This window comes from Lytechinus pictus, chromosome 13 (assembly GCF_037042905.1).
Source record: "Lytechinus pictus isolate F3 Inbred chromosome 13, Lp3.0, whole genome shotgun sequence".
Lineage (NCBI taxonomy): Eukaryota > Metazoa > Echinodermata > Echinoidea > Temnopleuroida > Toxopneustidae > Lytechinus > Lytechinus pictus.
The window spans coordinates 15,207,961-15,232,734 of NC_087257.1; the positions used below are offsets into that span (position 1 = coordinate 15,207,961).

The following is a 24,774-nucleotide window of genomic DNA, read 5'->3' on the forward strand; positions in this document are numbered from 1 at the left end:
ATAAAATACAAAAGAACAAGTGGAGATGTGACATCATCAGCCCATCTAATGAATATTCATGACGACTGTTTTCACAAAATATTGCTAAACTTTAAAATTCAAGAACTTTGTTATTTGTTGTCTGATTTTGATGAAATTTTCAGCATTTTGCTCAGTGAATTCTAATCTATTTATTAAGCTATACATACTTTCAGCCCGGACCATCCCTTTAAATACTGGTAGAATGAGCCTCAACCCTTTCCCTGCTTGCTCCTTCCCTTTCCCTTATTTTCTCCTTAAAGAATTTTGCAGTCTCACTGCTTTCCCCTACTTCCCTAATGGCCAATACAATTTATTGATGTACCATCATATTTTTGGAAAATAGATATATCCCATACATATATGGGGGCTGTCACGACTGGACGTTCTCAGCCAGCGTGTGACCAGCCGTTTCTCCTTTTAATCCATTTTGTTGCAATCGATTCAAATTCGCAATCAATTAACTCCCTGTTGGATCTGAGCTAATTAGAAATTCATCTACTGAATTATGCTATTTTCAGTGTACTAGATATTTTTTTAAGATGTACCCTATTAGATGATATATTTTCTCGACTCCTTTTGAAAATGCCCATGGGAAAGGAGATCTTACATTTGAGAGGGATGAAAAGCAGGGAAGGGAAGGTTCTCATTCTACCCTCAGCTACTCATGTTCAAACGTTTGAATGGCATTTAGTTTCTTTTGTGAAATACATGTAGTTGCATTGTTTTCCCCCTTGTATTAGAAAACGTGTTACTCATTTTTATTATACATGTAGTTTTAATTCATTTTATGTTCTTGTTTTAATACCTATTTCAATGTGAAAGCACACATTCAAAGTGCAATATGTAATTTGATTTGAAATATTCTGATATTAGACACTATAGACAGTGCTGTTGTGTCACAAAAGATGGAATAGAAAAATAGATGGAATATATAAATAAAAAAAAATCCCTTATTCTCTTCAGCTGGATCGCAAAAATATTTACGGTGTAAATTCTTTTCCTGGGATCTAAACTCGCCTATTTGGATTTCTATCACTTTCTGAAAATTAAGAGCATTGATGATCTCTGGTCACTGTAGTATCATAGAATTTTACATGTACTTTGATTTTCAAGGTTCAAACAATTCCTTTCCCTGAAAAAGAGTAAATAGAAAGCTATTCTGACAAGTACATCAAATAAAAACAAAGAAGAATTGGAAGCATATTCTGATTTTTGTAAAAGTCTAATTTGCAAGATGAAATATTTTCCCAGCTGTTTTGTTTTTCGATTATTTTTAAAGAAGCTATTTTATTTATATTTTGGCCTCAAAGAGCTTCCTTGATAGAGCATACACATACATGTATGCTGATGTGAGTATTTAATTTACTAGGAAATCTCTGGATATTCATCATTCTTCTTGTCATACATATGATTTCTAAATTACAAAATCGTTCCAGATTAATTAGTAGTTTTCAATACCATTTACGATTTTCTTCTTCATTTATGGTCAGCCATGTTGCTGGTTATAACAAAACTATTACTTTCAAAATAAATGTAGTGTACATGTACATGTAAGTAATGTTTTGGAGATCAAACACATACTGTACTTGATTTCAATTTTATTTATTTAAATAATTTTGAATTAGTTCAAAATTCGTTAATACAGCATACAGTTTCCATGATGTATTTTCATTATTCTTTGGCCTGTATATTTTGAAGGCTCTCCTCACAAGTATTGCAGAGATCCTGTAATACTACATGTATTACAGGATCTATGCAATACTTGTGATTAGAGGCCTTGAAAATTTTTGTGAATTGATTATTCTTGAATTAAACAAAATGTTTTTTAACGATTCTATATTAAACTTTTTCACGTACAGGATATCGAATAAAATGTTAAGATTTTTTAGAAAATAGAATTTCTTATGTTTTATGTTTCTGAAATATATATTTGAATTAATTTGTTTGTATATACCTGATACTTCTTTTGCCTGAAAATGAATGTTTCTGCTTCTTCCTACAAATTTGTTTAAACAGTTGTTTATAATTTATCTGTAGACTTCTTCTTTGTTTATTTCTGATAATATTTAATCTACCTTTTGTGCATATTTTTGCATTCAGCACTTTGCATTCAACACTTTTCATGCTTTTATTAACAATTGCTTATAGTTTGTAGATATACAATATTATATCTGCAAGAACTTTGTCATTTTCTTCCTTGTTTGTATCTTGCATTTAATCCATCTTTGTGTGTATTTTTGCATTTAACACTTACCTTGCCCCATTCTTGTTACCTTTGCCTCTTTGCATTATTTACTCTAGAATTGATTTCATTAACCCTAACATTTATCACACAACTTCTCTCCTTTTATACTATTTGCATGAAATCAGTTTAATTGTTTCTATTTAATTCATATAGCTTGATTTTTATTGTATGAAATATGTTCTCATTTTCTTGATATTTCTTTCTTCATGTTATTAAAAAAAAGAAATTAGTTTTAGCCTTTATGATGTATGTATAAAATGTTAATCATGGTTTAGTTGTGCATCATATCGTACATGCACAAACTTTATACACGAAAAAGAAAATGTGTTGGATCTTTTCAAGTTTGATGATAGAAATAGATGATTGAAAAATGCAGGCACTTTAAGATTTTTCTTGAAAATGAAATTTACCTTGACAAATGATACATGCACATTTCCCTTTGAAATTTCATAATTTCTGTTTGTACGGGAGTCAGTAGCTTCAGATGCTTTTTTCAAATAATTTTACTTGTGGGTGGCCCAATAGATTGGGGAGGTGGGTGTCAATACAGTAGAAAGAGATACAAAATTGATTTTTGAGATACAAAAACTTGAGTTTCAAAATCAATTTTATAATTCAGGCTCCGTGTCAAAAGTCAAGTTGCATCTCTTGCACAGGAATCTCGCAAGCAGCTTTTCATATCCAATTCTCAAAATTTCTCATAAAGTAATGGGGTACGCAGAATATTGATGCCGCCATGAAAATATGCGTGTCACCTTTATAGGGGGATTCGTAATAGAAGATTCAACATAGACCTATGACAAGTTGTCAAAAGGTACGAGGCCCAGTATTGAATGTTTGCTGAACAAGCTTATATTTTTTAGTTATTTTTGGACCTAGTTAATCTGATATTGTCTGTCCATCTTGCAGGTCTCGCCAGTGGCCAACCGGAAGGAGAAGGCTGCCTCTGATGCAGATACTGTCAAGATCAGCCAGGCAGTCACAGGAGTAGATGGTTCCGGAGCTGCCTCTGGTTCTAGGACACTCTTCACCAAATCAACCAAGGTAAACGCCCTGTCACACCTTTCCAAACAATTACGCCCGCCCCTCCCCCCCGCATGGAATACCCTACAGAGGCCTGAAAATTCCCATAGGGTCCAATGTAAACTGTAATACAATGCAGCAAAATACATGTAGGGCTGTTGAGCTAAAAAAATATCATAATTTTTTTTGGAACTAGCGGGATACAAATTTTGCAACTTGTAGCCTTGGTCCCTAAAGACGGCACGCACTTGACACTTGACAGTATCTAGCTGGTATCTTGTACCTAGTTTGCTAGCAGGGGCACACACAAGACTGATTTTCGTGCAGCCAGATTTTGACCATGATCAAAACTTGTTGAGGATGTCTTGAGGTGTGGCTGCTTTCCTACAGAGGTCCATGCTCAACATCACTAGGAGGCATGTTTAAGTGTTCAAGAACATTACAAAGCTGCCAAGTAGTACTGATTTTCCGTATTTAGTACTTAAAAATGAGAAGAATACTGATGGTTTCATGCAAAATACTCATTTCTAAAGTTCAGTTATATGTGTTGTCCTATGGTATTTCTTTGTAAATACTGATTTCCTCACCAAAATGCTGATTTTCATCTTTAAAGAATACTGAAATTGTCTTTTTCAGGTTGGTAGCTCTGACATTACTTCAGCTCTCAAGGGGAGAGGATTGTAATTCACTTACTGAAAAAAAAATGTGAAAAAGAACTATACATCAATGGAGTTTAGTTAAACTTTCTGTCCTAGCAAATGCACTCTTCACTTCAGCCTCAGGCCATGGGCAGTTTTATGAGAATATGTGTGATACAGTTCCGTATTTGTTTGTTGCTTTCACCCATAGAAAGGATGAGGATCAGAATAATATCAAATTTCTATGAATGCTGATGAAAACATTTCTTTGAATTGACAGGGTAGTACAATAAGAATGCTGAAAGGCAGCTCAAGCTAAAGCAAGGGTAATAATAATAATAACAATATGCCTCGGAATGGATTGTTTCTAGATAAATGCCTATAATTATTATTATTAGCATAGAACTTCATTATTGTTATCATTATTTTTATTTTCTTCTTTTGTAAATTTCTTTAGTCATTCATCTTTGGAATGCAGCCCAGAGCTGTCCAGGGTATGTTGGACTTTGATCACTCCTGCAGAAGGGATGAACCATCAGTCGTTGGCATGATCTACCCATTCAGGTGAGATATTAAACTTAACTACCGGTAAACTGAAACATTGTTAGATGTTTATTAAGTGTGAGGTGTAATTCCGTAAACTAATTGTAGATCTATGATCTCTACTCTGGGAAAGCAAGAGCTGTCCCAGGTATGTTGGACTCTGATCACTCCTGCAGAAGAGATAAACTAAAGGTTGTTGGCATGGTCTAACCATTCAGGTGAGATATTGAACTGAAACTACACTGAACTATTGTTAGGTGTCAAGTGTGGGGTGTAATAAAGTGTGTTACTTGTAGTTGCCAAAGTGTAAATGAGTGATTTCCATACATTTGAATGCAACAAAGAGCTGTCCATGATATGTTGGAAAGGATTGGAGCCATTCATGTACTCATTCATAACTTATAAACAGCTTTATTGCACAACAATCTGATATCTTTTTTTTTGTCTGTGCATTCTATATCACTTTCCAGTGGTGACCACAAGCAGAAGTTTTACTGGGGTCATAAGGAGATCTTGGTCCCTGTCTATAAATCCATGGCCAAAGCCATGAAGGCACATCCTGAAGTAGATGTCGTCATCAACTTCGCTTCCCTCAGGTCTGCTTATGATAGCACGGTTGAAGTCATGACATATCCCCAGGTTTGTTAATCCTCACTAATTTTCTCTCTACAAATGGTTTAAAACAAAAATTGTACCATTGCTATGACTAAAAGGATTAATCCAAGAAATTCTAAAGTTCAGCAGAATAATAAAAACCCACACTATACAGAGTGCATGCTCTGGACTTTGCCATACCATGATATAAGTACATGTATTCATAGATGTATAATTTCTCAAATTCCTTATTATTCTATGTTTGAGATATAATTCATGAGAGACATTCTTGATCTATGATTGCACCTTTTATGGTTCATTTAGCAACATTAGACATGAACTGCCTATGTGCGATATAAGATGGTTGAAAATTACAGCATCCTTACAAATCGTTTACACTGAAGCATCCATTGCATCCATTGTTTTAAAAATGATACTCAGTGCAGTTGGCGCATTAATGTGCATTGATCTCATTACACTGGCAATGTAGTTCATGCTCACTGTGGCATATGGGACTACATGTACATGTAAGTAACCAGAAATCATGCATGGTACATGTAATATCCATGTATGTATTGTAATGTAATATTGATTATATCTTATAGAAATAGTGCAATATAACTTAGTTATTATTCATTCTTATTTAAGAAGAGTAAGAAATCATGTAATGATTTTTGTCTTGTTAACAGATCCATACCATTGCCATCATTGCGGAAGGCATTCCAGAGAACAAGACGAGGATCCTGATTGACATGGCTAACAAGAAGAATGTCACAATCATCGGTCCAGCTACGGTGAGATTGTTATACCAAAAGATGGCAGTAATATACAGTTGTTTAAAATAATGAATGACGAAAAATAAAGTATCATGAAAATCAAAGCAAAATGCAATAAAACAAAACCTGGCATCAGTAAAAGAAAAATTGCCTTCCAAACCATTTTGGCAGTGTTCAGCAAGTTTTGTCTACAATTTACGAGGAAAATCATGTTTTTGTTAAAGATTCTCACTACAGTATTACTTTATTGTATGTTTGTACATATTAATAATTATTGAAAAACTAGGGATGTAATATTTAGGAAACTGAATAGGAACGTTAGAAAATGGAAACTGCCTGGGATTTGAGCCTGGACCTGGGCTTGCACGATGCACAACTGACTGAGCTACATGTACCCCTCCTTCTGCACTACTGTAGCTTCATTTTATAAATGGTGGTCTACTGATTTAAAAGTAGGCCCAGCACAGTAACCAAAATGTCAATGCCAGGGGGCCGTTTCATAAATCTGTTCTTAAGATACGAATGACTTTACGCACGACTGGTGATCCTTTCTTGTGGTATGTGATATCCCTATGCAATTGAGTTATGACCTAAGAACATGTTCCAGTCGTGCGTAAAGTCGCTCGTAACTTTACGAACAGCTTTATGAAACACCCACCAGACCTGAAATCAACCATTGTTATAGTGTAGTGTGTGTGTTTTACATCCTTGACACGATATTTGCTCCGACGACAATTGCTCCGGGCTTTATTTCATCTAAGATATAGAGTTAGGGTTACAATAGGGTTTCATGTTAGGTTTAGGATAGGGTAGAGTGTAAAATCCAGGGTTGAATTGGTCATTCCATTAATGTGTGGAATTTGCAGCGGAGTAATTGTCGCTGGAGCAAATGTCATTAAACCTTTACATCTTTATTTCCATTATTTTTCCAATACCAGTTCATAGGTATCAAACCAGGATGTTTTAAGATCGGTAACACCGGTGGAATTATTAGATAATATCCTCTCCTTTAGTCTGAATTATGTCATGATGGTACATGCCCGAAATATAATTTAGTTGGAGAATGAAATGTTATATTCCACCTCTAGGTATGTAGGCAATATATGTGTGATATCCCATCTCTGGTGTTTTATATTTCAAACATTCCTATCTATCCCAGGTTGGAGGTATCAAACCAGGATGTTTTAAGATTGGTAACACCGGTGGAATGTTGGACAACATCCTCTCCTCCAGGCTCTACCGTCCAGGCAGTGTGTCTTACGTCTCAAGATCAGGAGGAATGTCCAACGAGCTCAACAACATCATCTCCAGGAATGCCGATGGTGTTTATGAAGGTGTAGCTATCGGAGGAGACAGGTAAGAAGAACTCTTTCATTCGATAATGATATAATAACTAACGAAAGGCATACAAAGTAGACAAGAATTGGAAATTTAACTCTCTATATTACTGTATGAATGTATTAAATATATTTTGTAGGTTTTCTTGCCTTAACATAATTGGAGCCTTAAGACTTGAAGTAGTAAAAAGATGGGAGCTGCTGCTACCCTGTTACATTTAAGGGATAGAGCCTCGTCGATCTGGCGCTGCACAGTGGCTGCCGGGCCCACGATCAATTGAGCAAAATGAATTATCAGAATATTTCTATTCTCGGATTTCTATTTCGGACAACAAAATGTGGACAATGAATTATTGGACGACTCTGATAATTCCTTTTTAATTACTTATTTTACTCAAGGTACCCAGGAACAACCTTCATTGATCACATCCTCCGTTACCATGATGACCCAGAGGTTAAGATGCTGGTCATGCTTGGCGAGGTCAGTATTCCCTTTAGGTGAAAGAGTCCAACATTTTTTAGTTTCTTTTTTCATCTTTTTATTTTTTCTCCCTTTGTAGTGACGCCAACTGTTTGAAGTATCCTTGCAAAAAAAAAATTAAAGTCAAAGTAACAGGTTTTATGGAAGATACTCTTTTTCATAAGATTATTTAAATTTGCATGTTTATTTGAAAAAGATGGAAATGCTGTTTTTTTTAGTTCCGTGAAATTTGCCCTGGAGTTTAATTGCTCAGCTGCAAATTCCACACACCAATGGAATTGGCAACTTCAATCCTGGATTTAACACTATACCCTATCTTAAACCTAACATAAAACCCTATTGCAACCCTTACCCTAAATCTTAGACGACATAAAGCCAGGAGCCATTGTCACAGGAGCAAATGTTGTGTCACCGTTTTTTTTTCACCTATAGTGCTCCCCTCCATCATACCCCACATCACCACACAAACAATCACCACACCACATTACTCTTTGTAAGGTTACCATCTTTTCACCGTTTCATGAAGTTTGTCAGTTAAAATTGTCAGCTCTGATAATACAGTCGATAAAATCCTAGGTTTTAATTGGCTGAGAAGCTCTGGCCTATGACTGTTGCTATCACTTTTTTTTTCAGAGAATTAAAACGTGTCAGTGCTGACAAACTTTATAAAATGGGGTCCTGGGGGGTGTTTCATGAAAGGACTTGTCGGACGTTTTATCAGACAAGTCCCATTTTATCCGACAGTTACCATAGGACCAGTGCCTCTCTGCCAATCAAAATCATGGAAAGATGTCAGATCTGACAACTTGTCGGATGAAAATATTGATGAAATGCTCCCCTGTTCCTCTTGTATTAAAGGGGAATCCAGCCTTGGCCATAAAATGTTGTGTTGGGAAGGAGAGGGTTAAATAAATTAAACAAAATGGTGAAAGTTTGAAAGAAATCGGACAAGCAATAAGAAAATTATAGCTGCTTTAAAATTGCGGTCACTAACACTTTGTAGATTTCAAATTGGGTACTGGGTAAGTAAATTATGACAAGGGGCAAGGACAACTTTCCCATAGGCCATGCGGTTTTCTCCTAAGTACGCATTCCACTGGGGCAGTAATCTAAATATAACCCAGGTAGTATTTTGTTTTATGTCCTCATGAAAGAAAAATATAATGTGAAATAAAACTTTTGGGAAAAATGAAATTTTAGCCATAATATGTAATTGGAGTACATGGAAGAGTAGTCCTTGCCTTACATCACTATGACATCGCATATGTGGCCAATTTGATGTCTCCATGGGTATAGTGATTACCAATATTTACAACTTTTAAAAATTCTCAACTTTCTTGTTGTTTGTCCAATATTGTTCAAACGTTCACCTATCAACTTGTCTGATTTTTCTTTTCCTTATAAAAACAAGTTTTTATTTGGGTTGGATTCCCCTTTAATCAATCCATTTTCAGCTAAAAATACCTTCGATGTACAGCCATAGGCTGTACAACTGGGCGTTGTGGCGTGCGCCTGTAATCCAAGCTATGCGGGGAAGTTACAAATTGATGCAGAGGTTCGAGCCCTGGTCACGTCTTTCGGATGGTGACGTTAAAGGTCGGTCCCAGACGTAAAAAATCATATCTGATTGATACACGTCTGACAAAACTCAAATACACACACACATAGGCTTGAATTCATATTTGATTTCATGTGCTCTTTTTTTTTCTCCACAGGTTGGCGGTACAGAGGAGTATGAAGTATGCTCGGCCATCGAGTCGGGACGCATTGTAAAGCCCATGGTAGCATGGTGCATCGGTACATGCTCTACAATGTTCTCATCAGAGGTAAGCAATCCCATAAAATAAGCCCTTTGTTACGTTGTAAAGCCTATGGTAGCATCATGTATAGGTACATGCTCTACTATGTTCTTATTAGACGTAAGCAATCCTTTAACATAAGCCCTTTGTTACATAAAGCCAATAGTAGCATGGTGTAACAGTAGATGCTCTACAATGTTCTTATTAGAGGAAAGCAATCCCTTAATATAAGCCCTTTGATTTACCTAAATTCAAGTTGCATCAGATTGCATTGAGAAAAAAAAAACACCATGTAGTATCAAATGATAATTTTATGGAATTTAGACAATGTGAGATCATTTTTTGTTAGTTTCCTGCAAATTATAATTTAGCTACCACTACTAACCATTTCATTTAATTTGGGCTCATTGAATACATGAAGAGCATACATGGACATTTCTTTTTTTTTTAAAGATAATTTTTTGGTAAGTGGAGGTACCACTCGACCCAGGTGAGGTGAATGGGTACCCGGTAGGAAGAAATTCCTCGAATGCTCGAGCGCCCGATCAAGGTAGCCGTGCTAAAGCCGGGGTAATAATAGCAGGGCCCGCTGGGAGAACAGTTTTCGGAACTGAAGTGGCTACCTTGGGTAAATATGCTGTTATTATTATTATTATTACCATGGCCTAGTGGTCTAAGGCACATGATTAGACACCTGAAGAATCAGGGGTTTCATCCCCAGTTACACCATCTATGCCTATGAGCAAGGCATTTAATCAACTGTGCTCTTTTATTCTACATCCACATAAATTTAAATGCCTTCTTAGTATACTACATATATGTGTGCCCTTGTTCTATTTGAAAAAAAAATGTTACTCTTGACTTTGTATTTTCACCCATTTTTCCAGGTTCAGTTTGGTCATGCTGGGGCATGTGCGAATGGTGAGAGGGAGACGTCTAGTGCTAAGAACCAGGCCCTCAGGGTAGCGGGAGCCTATGTACCTAACAGCTTTGATGATCTGGGAGATAAGATCGCGTAAGTAGAGTATTTTTAAGAAATCACAGAAAAAATGATTACAGTACACGTCTAGTGCAAGACCATGATTTTTTTTGCCATTTGTAGAGTTGTAGTGTTATTAAGCACCCAGCCAGCTCTTAGGATAACTGGAGTTTATATATGTAACAGCTCTGATAATCTGGGAGATAAGATTGTGTAAGAACGGTATTTCTAAGAAATCACAGAGGAAAGGTCATAGGGTGCACTAGTTTAAGACAATGGATAGGTTTGTAGTGCTGAGAACAAAGCTCTTAGGGTAACTGGAGCCTATTTTCCTAACAGCTCTGATGATCTTAATAGTAACAGTAGTAGTAATAGAAATGGTTTATTTAATGCCAAGAGGAAGAATTACAGGTTTCCAAACATAAAAGCAAATAAACAAATATAATAAACAACATAATGAAAAATGGAAATGAAAAACATAATTTCAAAATAAGTAAAAAAGTATAATTACCTGCCTGACTAACATAAGTTTTTGTGAAATCAGTCACCATTGTAATATAATCATTTGGATGTAAGATTACAGAAGAATGGAGAAAGAATGGGTACCCAGTAGGGAAAAAATCTAATGATTTGAGCGCTTAAATAAACAGCCCAGCCAAAGCCGGGTGAACAGTAATAATAATTTCATGTAAAGCTTGGCCTGCTGGGAGAACAGTTTTAGGAACTGAAGTGGCTACCCTGGAAAGCCAGCCACACCAACATCTAAAATTCATATTTGTTCAAAATAGTTTCTAGATGTGATAATACATTCATCATTGTTTTGACAAGTCAGTGTGTTCCTCTTAGTTTATAAGGACTGTTGTGCAAATTTCCTGTAGGAAACATTATGACAATGAATGGATTTCTATACTGTTGTGGTTGATCAAATCAATCGCAATTCTTTGTAAGACCTGGCCCACGTGCGGTAGCCTGTACAGAGACTATGTCAGTGTCAGAGGACAATGCTTGGGTACTTTCAGTCCTCTTATGCTTGGATGTTTTTATATCCTTTGCAGGGAGGTGTATCAACGTCTTGTATCTCAGGGTGTCATCACACCTAAGGAAGAACAACCACCACCGACTGTTCCTATGGATTATAACTGGGCAAGGGTAAGTGGATAAGAAATATTACAGTAGATGCTGCCTAAGACTATTCTCCTGGGACCACAATAATCTGCTTGACTTTATTTTTATTTATTTATTTATTTTTCCTCATTTGTAATTGACCCTTTCTTGTACTTCTGTAAGTTCTCATTACTTTTATGTTTTGCTCTCTTCTAAGCGCCTTGAGCATTTAATCAAAATGGAAATAACGCTATATGAATCATATGTATTATTTGTAATAGTAGTATTATTGGCAAAATTCGATTTAAAAGATGTTATAAACACATGGTTTGTCTCTTCTTTCCTAGAATAATGCTTTGAATTAGGCGATTATTTGACTTGATGGAGGGTCGACTTATGCAGAGTCTACTGTATTAAAAAAGAAAGACAAAACAAAAGAAAATGTGATATAAATGAATTCAGGGGTATGAGAGTTTAGCTTTGAGCAGATTTTGTCTTTCAGCTTATTTTTGTTTTGAATTTCCTCGTAATTTCAGCCTTCCACTGTACAAAAGTATTTCAGTATCAGCTTTTTCGACAATCTTCAGCTATATTTTTTTCAACTCTTTTTATCTGTGATCCCTCACACCCTTGTTAGTTGTAATTGGATAAAAATATGAACATTGGTATTTAGTGGATGCTAAAGTACATGAAATGGAGGTTGGAGGATTTGATTTGAAAATTCAATTTTTCAATCATTCAAACATTTTTCAATCATTCACTCATCAATCATTTGAATTTATTTGTTTGTCTGTTTGTTCATGTATAGTTTTCTATATTTCTACGCCTAGCTTAGATGGGTAATATAGGAGCGCCTTGAGCACCTACATGTAACAAGGTGGATATGTGCGCAATATAAATACCCTATATTATTATTATTATTATTTTTATGATGCATCATATTTTTCATCTTTGTGTAAATGTATTTAAAAGCCATCGGAAAATAAATTTCTTTGCATGCCTAATTATGCATTCATGGACCAATGAAATAATTTTGAATCTTGAATCTTGGAAAGTACAGTGGTGCTCAAAAGTTAGTGAACCCCACCAGAAAATGAACATATCTAAAGGCGACCGCACACCTTACGACTGGTCTGGGACCCGATTTTGGAACAAATCACATTTTGCTCATTTTCTGAAGATGTGAATGGAACATATCATTTTATTTGAGGTTAAAATTAATTGAAATAATAATATTATAACCATTTTGAAAAATTGCAAGCCCTTATTTTGGAGTAAAGTCCAAATTAGTTTCAAATCGTAAGACTGCTATGACGTCATTACGACTAGATATTAAATTTGCTTTTATTCTAAGAAGGATGATAGCATAGTCACAAATTTGATCATAGGTATTCGTACGATGATTTCGAACATTACACAGTAACTTATTCCAAGTCTCAATATTAGCATCAAATTCTATTACATTTTAATTCTGAAATCGGGTCGCAGACCAGTCGTAAGGTGTGCGGTGGCCTTAAAGTGTTCAAGTTTTGCCAGGTTTTATATATTAATTGTGAAGTCAGGTGATAATATATTACATTCAACAAGTTTGTTTCTCTGGGCTCGCCGAGCACTGTAGTGTTGTTGTGTACATTCAACACTCAGCATGAAGGAGTGCATTTTGTGGTGGGGTTTTATCTAACTTTTGAGCACCACTGTAAATGTGAAGAGCCATATCTAGTTAAAGAGCAGTAGTACAAATGCAGAATTTAATCTTGTTCCGTAGGAGCTTGGTTTGATCCGTAAGCCCGCATCGTTCATGACCAGCATCGTCGACGAGAGAGGACAGGAGCTGATCTATGCTGGTATGCCCATCTCAGAGATCTTCGAGCAGAACATCGGCATTGGTGGAGTGCTTTCGCTTCTATGGTTCCAACGAAGGTAAGTCCAAAACGCTAGATATTTTCCTTCAAACTTTCTTTTGAAAAATAGCAAGAACGGACATACTGAAGCTTTTTGACAAAAATTGCATGAATGAAGAAAATGCTATAACAAAAGCTGCAGTACATATATGTCTGTTTTTTAATGCTCTTTTCCGATTTCACAGTACCAATCTTTCTTTCTTGGGTGTCATCAGACTGCACGTGTCATGAATATTCATAAACATGAACCGTAAAACTGTAGAGTAATTTGCAATGGTTCATTTAACTTGGTCTTGTGGTGCAGTGGGATAATTCTTGTGCTTATATTGACAAACTTGCAGGTTCAAATCCCTGTTTGCACAAAAACTCAATTTGTAGATTTTCTCTATTTTTCTGTTTGAAATTGAAGCTAGACTTTTTGAATAAACATGTTCAAGACCTGTATCCTTATTAGAAATTGGTGAATTTTTGTGAATACGTTTTCGTGCAGATTACCACCATACGCAACCAAGTTCATTGAGATGTGCTTGATAGTAACTGCCGATCACGGTCCTGCAGTATCAGGAGCTCACAATACCATCGTCACTGCTAGGGCAGGCAAGGATCTCATCTCATCTCTGACATCAGGACTTCTTACAATTGTAAGTGATCCCAATTTCTTATCAAGTTTATACATTAACTGGTCAATTTTAACGGTTCTATGACATTTGCTCTGGTGAAAATTGCTCTGCTATAAATTTCACACACTGATTGAATGACTAACTTTAATCCTGGATTAAGCACTGTACCCTTCCCTTAAACTAATCCTAAACCAACCATAAAACCCTATTCCAGTCCTAACCTCAACCCTACAACTTAGACGAATTAAAGCCCGGAGCAATTGTTGCAGGAGCAAATGTTGATCCATATTGTGCTGCACTCACCTCAATTGAGGTATATGTACATGTAAGAGGTTGCAGGGCTAAAGCTGGGGTAATAATATCCAAGTCCTTTGGAAGTGCATAGGGACGTCATATCATCATGAGATTTTGTGTTATACAAGAACTGTGATACATGTACTGTGCAACACTTAGAAACATTGTTGTATGTGCTCTATAAATTTATATTCTTCTTCAGGGAGATCGTTTTGGAGGTGCGCTGGACGCTGCTGCCAAACAGTTCAGTGAGGCGTACGACTCCTCTCTCATCCCGATGGAGTTTGTCAACAAGATGAGGACGGAGCACAAGCTCATCATGGGAATCGGTCATCGGGTCAAATCGGTAGGTGTTCACCTCCATCCCCTTCATGCTTTAAAGTGATTGGTTAACATTGGTTTGACTTTTAAAAAATCTGAGCTAGAAGGTCACACTTGTCACCTGTGTCTGTGATATGTTGCAAAAATGAAGCCCAGAAAAAATTGCGTTCGAAAATAATTATTTAGTGCTTCAAAAATTGAAATATAAAGTGACCGAAAACACCATCTTAATTTCATCCCATACACTTATGTGTACTATTTAGGCGTCTATAAGACGCCTTTTTACAAAATCGGGGTTTGCCTTGTAGTTTTAGCTTTTCATTCTCAATAATGGTTGTTTTCAGGGTTTATTAGTTCTAATACATGCACTTGTACACATGTTTCATCTTGGTTTGATATTTTTTTAAATTGGCTGCTCACAAAGTTAAACAATACCTTTAAAGGGATGCTCCAGGCTGAAGATATTTATATCTCAATAATTCACAGAGCAAAATGCTGAAAATTTGATCAAAATCGGTTAACAAATAACAAGTTATTGAATTTTAAAGATTTGCATTATTCCGGTGAAACAGTTCTTCTTGGCATGTCTTCATAAATATTCATTAGATGGGCTGATGATGTCATATCCCCACTTGTTCTTTTTTATTTTATTATATGAGATTAGGTTTATTCAAAATTTTTCTACCAAGAACTTAAACAATTGGATTGATAACTGATTAATTGCATTAGTTATTTATTGCTGCAACTTATTTCATAATAATGGAGACACATTATTTACACATTATGAAAAAATGAAACAATTATGATTTCATGTAATAACATGAGTAAAAGGAAAATGGGGATGTGACATCATCAGCCCACCTAATGACTATTCATGAAGACATGCCTAGAAGTGTATCACTGGAATAATGCAAATCTTTAAAATTCAATATATTTGTTATTTGTAATCCAAATTTGATCACATGGATCGCTGCATTAAACCACATTGATGACTACACATTTGCGTACATCCTCTGATAATGATCTAACCAATGCAGCAATTTTTGTAAAAAACAACCTGCAATTTCAGCTGTTAAATCACAGTAGCTTAGAACATATCGAAGCCATTCCATTGTTGGTGGGTACCAACCACCTCAAAATCTTTTATTCTTACAACATGGTACCGTCCTCCAAATAGTTCCATCGGAATTTTTAATTATTATGAAGAATTACTTTCTTCCCTTGATTCATTTGGTAAAAACATTGTTATTGTTGGTGATTTAAATTGTGACATTAAGAAACAAAATAGAGCTTGTAGAATAATACTCAAAATTAGTCCGTACAAATATATATCTAACCATACTGTTCATCAACTCTTAAACTGGGAGTCATATGTGACGGTTGCCCGTCACATATGTAGTTTGTTTTTCATATGACAACTATAGGTATTTTTGTTTTTTTCAGCTGAACAACCCTGACCAACGAGTAGAGATCTTAAAGGACTTTGTAAAGAAGAATTTCCCAGTTTGCCCACTTCTTTCTTACGCACTAGAAGTCGAGAAAATCACTACAGCTAAGGTAAAGGCAGTTGGCATTTAAAATTTATTTCAATAATAATAATGGTAGCTTGCAGTTAAACTAGTGTGCCTGATTCTTACATATGCACTTGAAGTTGAGAAGATCACTACAGCTAAGGTAATGTACATTGGCAGTTGAACAAGATATCTTGATATTAATAGTGGTTGCTTACAGTGAAACCAGATTGCCCAAATGAAATTAATTGAGTTTATTCAGTATAACTAGAAATAATGATAAATTTATGAATTTTGGCTCACAAAACTATTTGCCTTGGATTTTGTTCACAAATTCTGTGTTTTTAGCAATTTTAAGTCTGCATGCACAACAAAAATGTTTTTGTAATTTGGGAAAGCTGTCCCTTTTGTCACAAATTTGGTCCACAAAAAGTTGCATAAGACTCGAAAGAAAAAAGTCAAGAAACGTTGTGGCAGAATATTTCCGCGATACAGATTTATCACGAAATGTGGGGGGGGGGGGGGAATTGCTTTAAAAATATTTGAATTACATTACCCATTTATAGTTAATAATAATGATATTGAATTATGTTGATTTTCGGGAGATACCACACATTCATGTATATTTCCCTCAGTAAACCCATATTATCCTCATTATTAGACTACTTTGGGAAGTGCATATGGTATCTCCCTCCTCAAAGCCAGAAATATCTCCTCTCTGATCACTACTTTTTACATGTAGACGAGAAAGGAATAATAGGGAATCTCAGCAATATCATTAGTACTCTCCAATTAGTTTTGATGAATGTTTATAATGTCAGGTGCATTCACTTTGGTTAATAGCGTGATTTTATCACAAGCGAAACTAAACTTCTCTTGAACAGGAGAACATAAAAAAAAGAACACCTTCTAGGATATCTTTAAAAAATAAAGGGGAAATGGGAAGAGAATGGAAAACGAAAAACGCAGTTTGAAAGTTTTTTTTTAAGAACACTGTTTCTACTCTGTATCATTAATGTTAGAAAGTGTCCATTCACAATCCGATGGCATGAATTGATTTATACACACATTTATAAAGAAAGGGTAATATACATTGTAAATGATGAAATAAAAGGGAAACCAATCATCGGGCAATCAGGATCATTTACATTGCAACCAGTTAAAAAAAAAACTTGATGTGGTCCCCCATGATGTTCCCATTACATGTATGTCCTTTTCCCCTCCCCACCCACCACCCTCTTAACAATTACATGTACATTCTATACACAAAGTTTGATTATAACTTCATTATTACATTGGATATTGCCTGGCAAGGAATGAATAAGCCTATGCCACAGTCATGATTGATTCATCATCTGCTAATTTGCAATATACATTTGCAGTTGATCACAAAATATTGATTGCAACACACCCCATGTGCTGTCACATGAAGTTGGGACAAAAAGGGTTGAAGCCTTCTGACAAATCTGACAAATTTAGAATGGACTATTCATGGTAGTACATGTAGTCGAACCCCAAAGACATTTAACATATAAATTTAGTAGTTGGCAAAAAGGATAAGACCATGTGGGACGGGGGGGGGGGGGTCACTCACCGCATATTTTGCTACCCACGCGCGTCCAAACACTTAAACAATGGACCCTAAATGGCGTAATCCCCGTGCAAACCTGTTTAAAAACGTACCCTAAATGGCGTAAACCCCACATAAAAATGGTAGAAAGAATATAACCTAAATGGCATACCCCCCCCCCCCCCCGCGGCCCCTGACTACATGAGACCGAGACAAGCTGAGTGGAGAAAGTCGTCGAATTTTAAAGGTCAAGTCCACCCCAGTAAAATATTGATTTGAATAAATAGAGAAAAATCAAACCAGCATAACACTGAAAATTTCATCAAAATCGGTTGTAAAATAAGAAAGTTATGACATTTGTAAGTTTTGATTCTTTTTCACAGAACAGTGATATGCACAACTCTGTGACATGCAAATGAGTCAGTCGTTGATGTCCATCACTCACTGTTTCTTTTGTTTTTATTATTTGAATTATACAATATTTCATTTTTTACAGATTTGACCACAGGGACCGACTTGACTGAATCATATAGTATTAAACAATGCTAATTCCACATGTTCAGGGAGAAATTAATCACTGTTTCACTTGACAATGAGGAAAAAATTATGATATTTCATATTTCATACAATAAAATACAAAAGAAATAGTGAGTGGATGACGTCATCAGTCTCCTCATTTGCATACCAACCAGGATGTGCATATAATTGTTTATGAAATTAAGCGAAACTTTAAAATGTCATAACTTTCTTATTTTACATCTGATTTTGATGAAATTTTCAGTGTTATGCTTGTTGGATTTTTTACTTTTTATTCAAATCAATCTTTTATTGGGGTGGACTTGTCCTTTATAAGATTATTATAAATTGATACCCTAAGCGTCGAAAATAGAATTTGTAATTTAGTACTAATGTCGAAAACAGCACTTGAAGCTGAAAAACACCCCTTTTTTTAGGAAAACAGACCCTTTTTAACACTTTTGTGGACACGCATGCGTCGTACGTGATATGGTGAGTGACCGCCTCAACCCCGCCCCCCCTGGTCGAGACCAAGTGGTATTAGACCAAATGGTACTTCACCCTCACGACACACCACGTGATGATCCACACGTACATGTAGGTGAAAGTGGATATGAGGAAACGGCTTTGATAACCAAGAATTCACTTGAGAGAGCTACTTAAACTCTCATCCATTGGCGATTGGCCTGTCACATTGTGGAAACAGGAAATGTACCTATTCTTGGCAAGATTCCAGTTATTATTATTGTTTTTGCACATCGCTCTCCTTATTATGAACATTCACATATATATAGGCATTGACGTACATGTATGCTCTTTGCATTGACGGTTCTCTATCAGGGTTTTTTTTTTCCTTTTCCTTTATATGGTTGAAGATGACAGTGATATTGAAGCATTATCAGTTCATCTTGTTCAAAAGCGGGAATTTCCCCCAAGGTTTTTATTCTTTATTTAGGGAATATATTTTTATTTTCTGAACCAGCTGCATGGTACTTTGGTACCATTAACTACTATTGGCATCAGATTTTAATTAAGTACTAAATATTAAGTTTTGATAATGAGTAATAGAATCATTTTTTTGTGGGATTTTTTTTTATTCCTCCTGTTAATTATTAGCAAGTAATGTTAACGCTCGAACATGACAGTGACTGTGATGATTTATCAGTTTATTTTCCTCGCAAAAAGGGCTTCCCCAAAAGTTTTTAATCTATATTTTAGGAATACATGGTTTTGATGTTATAATGTTATATGTTTCAACTATCAACTCTTCATCTCAGCTCTTTCCTGTCTCCACAGGAATGCTTTATCAAAAGTGCCACTTAAGGTTATTGAATACCTATTACCATTAAATGAAACAATGGGAATAAAATTAGACCTCAGAAATTCCTTGTAATTTCATTTATTAAATTAGACATGCTTAAAATAGCTTAAGTAAGATAATGCCTACAAAGGAAGCTAGGGAAAATGAAATAAGTTTTTTTTCATTGCTGTGGTTTAGCTTGCATGAGAAGAGATCTGATCAGGATGAGCTATGTTATTCATGTGCCTGTGGTAAAAAAAAATATAACAAAAAATGTGTTGGTAATCGGGAAGGGGCTGATGGCAAGGGGAATGAAAGGGAAATTCTCAAAGCATAAGGCTTCTTCAAAATCATGATCGCAATGTAATTAAGGAGAGGTAGGCTATGGAGGGGTTAAAAAATGGGGGATATTCCAGAATCAAGTTTTACATATCTAATTTGAAGCAGAATGTCGATATGACACCATTTTTGGTTGAAAAATGGGACAGTGCGGCCCCCCCCCTAAAAAGAAGATTTTGAGGGGGCGTGGCCTAAAAGTGCCGAGTCATCATATCTTGAGAATGGACAAAGTCCTCATTTTCTTATTTGAAGGCCCATTGAGCTGATTCTGGTGTCTATTTATATGTTTACTACATGTAGCCTGATATATCCATTGGCATTGTCAAAAATGCTTAAAGGTCAAGTCCATCCAAGAAAAATTTGAATTTGAATATAGAGAGAAAAATCAAACTAGCATAACACTGAAAATTTCATCCAAATCGGATGTAAAATAAGAAAGTTATGACATTTGAAAGTTTCGATTATTTTTCACAAAACAGTCATATGCACAACTGAGTGACATGCAAATGAGATAGTCGATGATGTCCCTCACTATTTCTTTTGTTTTTTATTGTTCGAATTATACAATATTTCATTTTTTACAAGTTTGACAAAAAGGACCAACTTGACTGAACCCTATAGTATTAAACAATGCTAATTCCACATGTTCAGGGAGGAATTAATAGTTGTTTCACTTGACAATGTGGAGAAAATTAGAATATTTCATATAATAAAATACAAAAGAAATAGTGAGTGAGTGACGTCATCAGTCTCCTCATTTACATACCCACCAGGATGTGCATATAACTGTTTTGTGAAATTAAGCGAAACTTTAAAATGTCATAACTTTCTTATTTTACTTCCGATTTTGATGAAATTGTCAGTGTTATGCTTGTTGGATTTTTCTCTTTTTATTCAAATCAACTTTTTGTTGGAGTGGACTTGTCCTTTAAAATATTCTAAAAGGTATTGAAACAAGGCCATACTGATTTTAACCCTTTAAGGCCTTAGGGGGCATTATGCCCCCCACCTCATCAAGTTTTGCGGTTGAATTGAAACCACTGTGTTATATGCCGGGCCGCTTCCTAAATTTTGTTTTATACAGACTTTTGCATCTTTTGACACCTAATACTGTACATGAAATATATGTATAGCCCACCTCTAATATAAGGAGAGAAGAAGAGCATCGCTTTGGGTATCTTCAAAATGTAACCAGGGTTTAATTGCATGCATGATTACAAAACAGCTTTCCCAATCTTCATCTGTTTGTTGTTTTAGAAGTTTGTGATGGAAAAGATGCTGAGTGGAATTCCATCTAAAACATATGTAGCTAATTCTGGCTCAGAATTTTGTTAAGGTTCATCTCTTTTAGCAGGAAACTGCACTTTTTATAGGAAAAAAGAAAAGATGCTGAGTGGAATTCCGTCTAAGACGTGTAGTTAATTCTGGCTTAGAATTTTGTAAAGGTCGGCCTACATCTTTTCTGGCAGGAAAGTTCACTTTTTACAGCGGCTATCGTACATTCCCCATCATTATTTGAGCATTATTAGCGGTGAAAAGACGCTTGCAGGATTCAGGTTTCTTAGACTCTAATAGCAAAAGTCTGTCAGGTCTTTCAGCATGTATCCTGTCATGATGGTGCCAAGCCCCTTTCACATCAGCATTATTTTTTCCCCCATAATTAGTCTATAATGAGTGTGAGAATTATAATATGTAAAGACCCTTGCAATATTCCCGATGAAGACGCAACTCTTGACTTTTGATTTGGATTCTCAATGTGAATGTGTCTGAATCTGCATTTTATTTGTCATTGACATTATTTCCTTATTCATTTTTTGTTTCATGTTGCTAGAAACCCAACCTCATCTTGAATGTTGATGGTGTTATTGGTGTCGCTATGGTTGACCTCTTCAGGAACTGCGGAGCTTTCACAGCGTAAGTAATCATATTACACAATCAGTATCCGTAGTGTGTATTATAAAATTGGCAACAACTTTGATATTTATTTGACTTGATAAAAATGATACTACATAATATAAGTAATATAGCACAATAAATCTGGAAGCATTTTCTGTACCAAAATTCATTTTTTCCCTTTAAAAATGATTGGTAATCTGTAAAAGTATACTAATTTGAAAGCATTTTCTGTAACAGTTATTTTGTACAAGAACCTGCAATAGAGTTTTTCCCTCTTAAAGTGATGATGAGTAATTTGGAAAAAAGTATATGCTAATTAAGAAACATTTTGCTACCAGTCATTTTCTATAAGGACCTGCAAATAGGGTATTCCTTTCTTGAAGTGATTGATACAGAGTTTCATTTCCAATGCACCATGACTTGCTCATTTTGAAAAATTAGCATGAATGTACATGCAGAGAATGGTATCTATTTGTTTTTATCAACCAAAAGCTTCCACAAATACAACTTACATCATAAGGACAAATTTGATAGCAGAAAGTGATTCATTTATTTCATGATTTGAGGTCGTGTAAACAAGGACCTTCACTTATGATACTATATCAAGTGTTTTAAGTCTGTAAAGTAAACGTCTGTATTGGTTGTATGGTTTACTGATACATGCGACCTGCCATCCCCTAACCAAACAAAAGCTTGCCGAAAATGAATTCTTTGATTTTCAGTGAGCTTGAAAAATGCACATCCTTAGCTTACTGGCACTTAAATTGTCCCAAATTTATCAACAATAAATGATACTAGTACATGTACTTGATTGAATGTATAAGAAGTCAGTGAGGGCTTTAAAAAAGGAGAGAGAAAAAAAAAAAAGTGCAAATTACATCTTCTAAACCCAGGCATGCCACCTGTCCTGATTTCCATTTTTCAAAATGGCAAAAATCAGGATGTTCTGATTTCTGAAATTTAATGTGAAAAAAGAAGATATGTGGGGAAAAAAAATAAGGAGAGAAAAAAAAAAATGAAAAGTTCAAATTACATCTAATAAACCCAGACCTACAGTACCAACTGTCCTGATTTCCATTTTTCAAAATGGCAAAAATCAGGATGTTATGATTTCTGAAATTTAATGTGAAAAAAAAAAGATATGTGGGGAAAGATTGCCATAGACCCATTCAAGCCCCCCTATCCCCAATCATCTCAAATAGCCCAGTCCTTTAAAGGTTAAAGTTGCTAAAATCCAGGAGCTTCTGGGGCACTGCTTTCTTCACCCCTCTGCATGTGGCTCCGCCCCTGACCCCCACTTGGGGCATAGTCACCCCCCTGGACATTGTTTGTCCAGATTTTGCATATCTAAATGTTGGCATATCTGTAAATTCATGTTTATTTTACGTCATCACACTTAAATAGTCTTACACATCATGTACACCTGTACATGTAGTAATGAAACTGAGATAGTCACATATACTTTTGGGGAATTTAACCAAAACTTTAGAGAGGGGCTTTAAGATCAGATGTGCAATTACATCTTCAAGTCTAGAAGTTTATACTTCCCATTTGGCTACTCTCACTTCTTGTAAATGAAAAAAAAAATGAAATGTCATCTTACTATGAAAAGAAAAAGATACAAGGCCTCAAGGCTAATAAAACTTCAAATTGATGATCATTATGACCATGTTCTAAATATATTCACGTTCGATACAGAGATTTTCTTAAGCTACTAATGCATTGCTAGTTATGTGCATTATTACTGGTATTTTGTAAGCAAGAGTCTCCACTCCCCAGTTTTCTGCGATACAGGAAACAGAAAGATCATGAAATTCATAGTATTTCATGAAAAGCGCTTTTTTCCTGACCGAAATTTATCATTGCGCTAAAATCTGTTTTATGAAAAAAAATAGAGTATTTGAAATCAAATAGGGGACCTTTTTTGTTGTGCTTAGTATAAGTTCATATTTTGAAAAGTTAAAAAACACTAGAATTGATTGTTGATATTAATTGATTTTTTTGCAGTGAGGAAGCTAATGAGTATGTTGAAATTGGAGTCTTGAATGGTCTTTTTGTTCTCGGCCGTAGCATGGGATTCATCGGTGAGTCATACTTTTATGATCATTTAAAAGAATTCCAAAGAACATTTTGTCACACTCATTTATCATGCAATCGTCTTATTTCCTGGTCCATCTTTTGTAACATTGCATTGTTTGAGAAATCCAATGAATGAAGATTAAGATGCTAATTTCATTGTCTGATATTTAATGAGTCATTGTGTCAAGAAATATTGATTTGCATGAAGATGGTGGGGGTTAAAATAGAAAGAGAAATTATTAGATATAAATAGAAAAATTACAAGTGCAGTCAACCATTAACTACCTAACAAAGCATAAGGCCTTTGTCTTTTGATCCCGGTGAATTAGATTAATCATATAATGGAGACAATATCTGGGTTTATGACCTTACCTCATCAGGGGTCCGTTGCAGAAAGACTTGCGTTTAAATGCAAGTAAAAAAATCAGTCGCAAGTCCCAAATGCGCGCTGTTGATTGGTTGAAAATCAAGTTGCGCATGAGTTTTAGAGTTGCGATTGATTGCAACTCTTTCTGCAACGGGCCCCAGTTTGCTGCACTTTCTTGTCTGAAACATGATGTGGAAACGTCCTTTTACCCAATATTGCCCATCCATTTGAAGATTAAAAATATGACAGTATTTTGATATTGTCATCATATCATATTGTGGAGAAGCCTATCGAGTTATACATAGTGGTACATGAACATGAATTACATACAGCCAAACTTTGTTTTGTGATTGAACCACTTGACCACTTGTCAATAATGAGTTTTCGGTTGATTGCCTGCGAATGGTTATCCCCAAGGAAACATGTACACGTAAAGAATTTATGGCTGTTTCACGAAGCTGTTGGTACATGTATGTCACGAATGACTTAACGCATTGACTTGGGCCTGTTTCTAAAAACT

At 35.4% G+C, this 24,774-nt stretch overlaps 1 protein-coding gene across 7 annotated transcripts in view; it reads left to right on the forward strand.

Annotated features, from left to right (window-relative positions):
• The window catches only part of LOC129275056 (ATP-citrate synthase-like), a 61,693-nt gene that overhangs the window by 31,947 nt on the left and 4,972 nt on the right, over positions 1-24,774 (forward strand). For all 7 annotated transcript variants that reach the window (XR_010295446.1, XR_010295444.1, XR_010295447.1 and 4 more), the window contains 15 exons: positions 3,176-3,310; positions 4,385-4,491; positions 4,941-5,109; positions 5,754-5,858; positions 7,000-7,196; positions 7,577-7,658; positions 9,374-9,484; positions 10,345-10,472; positions 11,492-11,585; positions 13,306-13,460; positions 13,932-14,082; positions 14,558-14,701; positions 16,120-16,233; positions 21,744-21,826; positions 23,816-23,892. Coding sequence is in view for 3 of the 7 variants with exons in the window: in XM_064108461.1 (XP_063964531.1) it covers positions 3,176-3,310; positions 4,385-4,491; positions 4,941-5,109; positions 5,754-5,858; positions 7,000-7,196; positions 7,577-7,658; positions 9,374-9,484; positions 10,345-10,472; positions 11,492-11,585; positions 13,306-13,460; positions 13,932-14,082; positions 14,558-14,701; positions 16,120-16,233; positions 21,744-21,826; positions 23,816-23,892 (1,852 nt within the window). In the remaining 4 variants the exon portion in view is untranslated. The remainder of the gene's footprint in view (positions 1-3,175; positions 3,311-4,384; positions 4,492-4,940; positions 5,110-5,753; positions 5,859-6,999; positions 7,197-7,576; positions 7,659-9,373; positions 9,485-10,344; positions 10,473-11,491; positions 11,586-13,305; positions 13,461-13,931; positions 14,083-14,557; positions 14,702-16,119; positions 16,234-21,743; positions 21,827-23,815; positions 23,893-24,774) is intronic.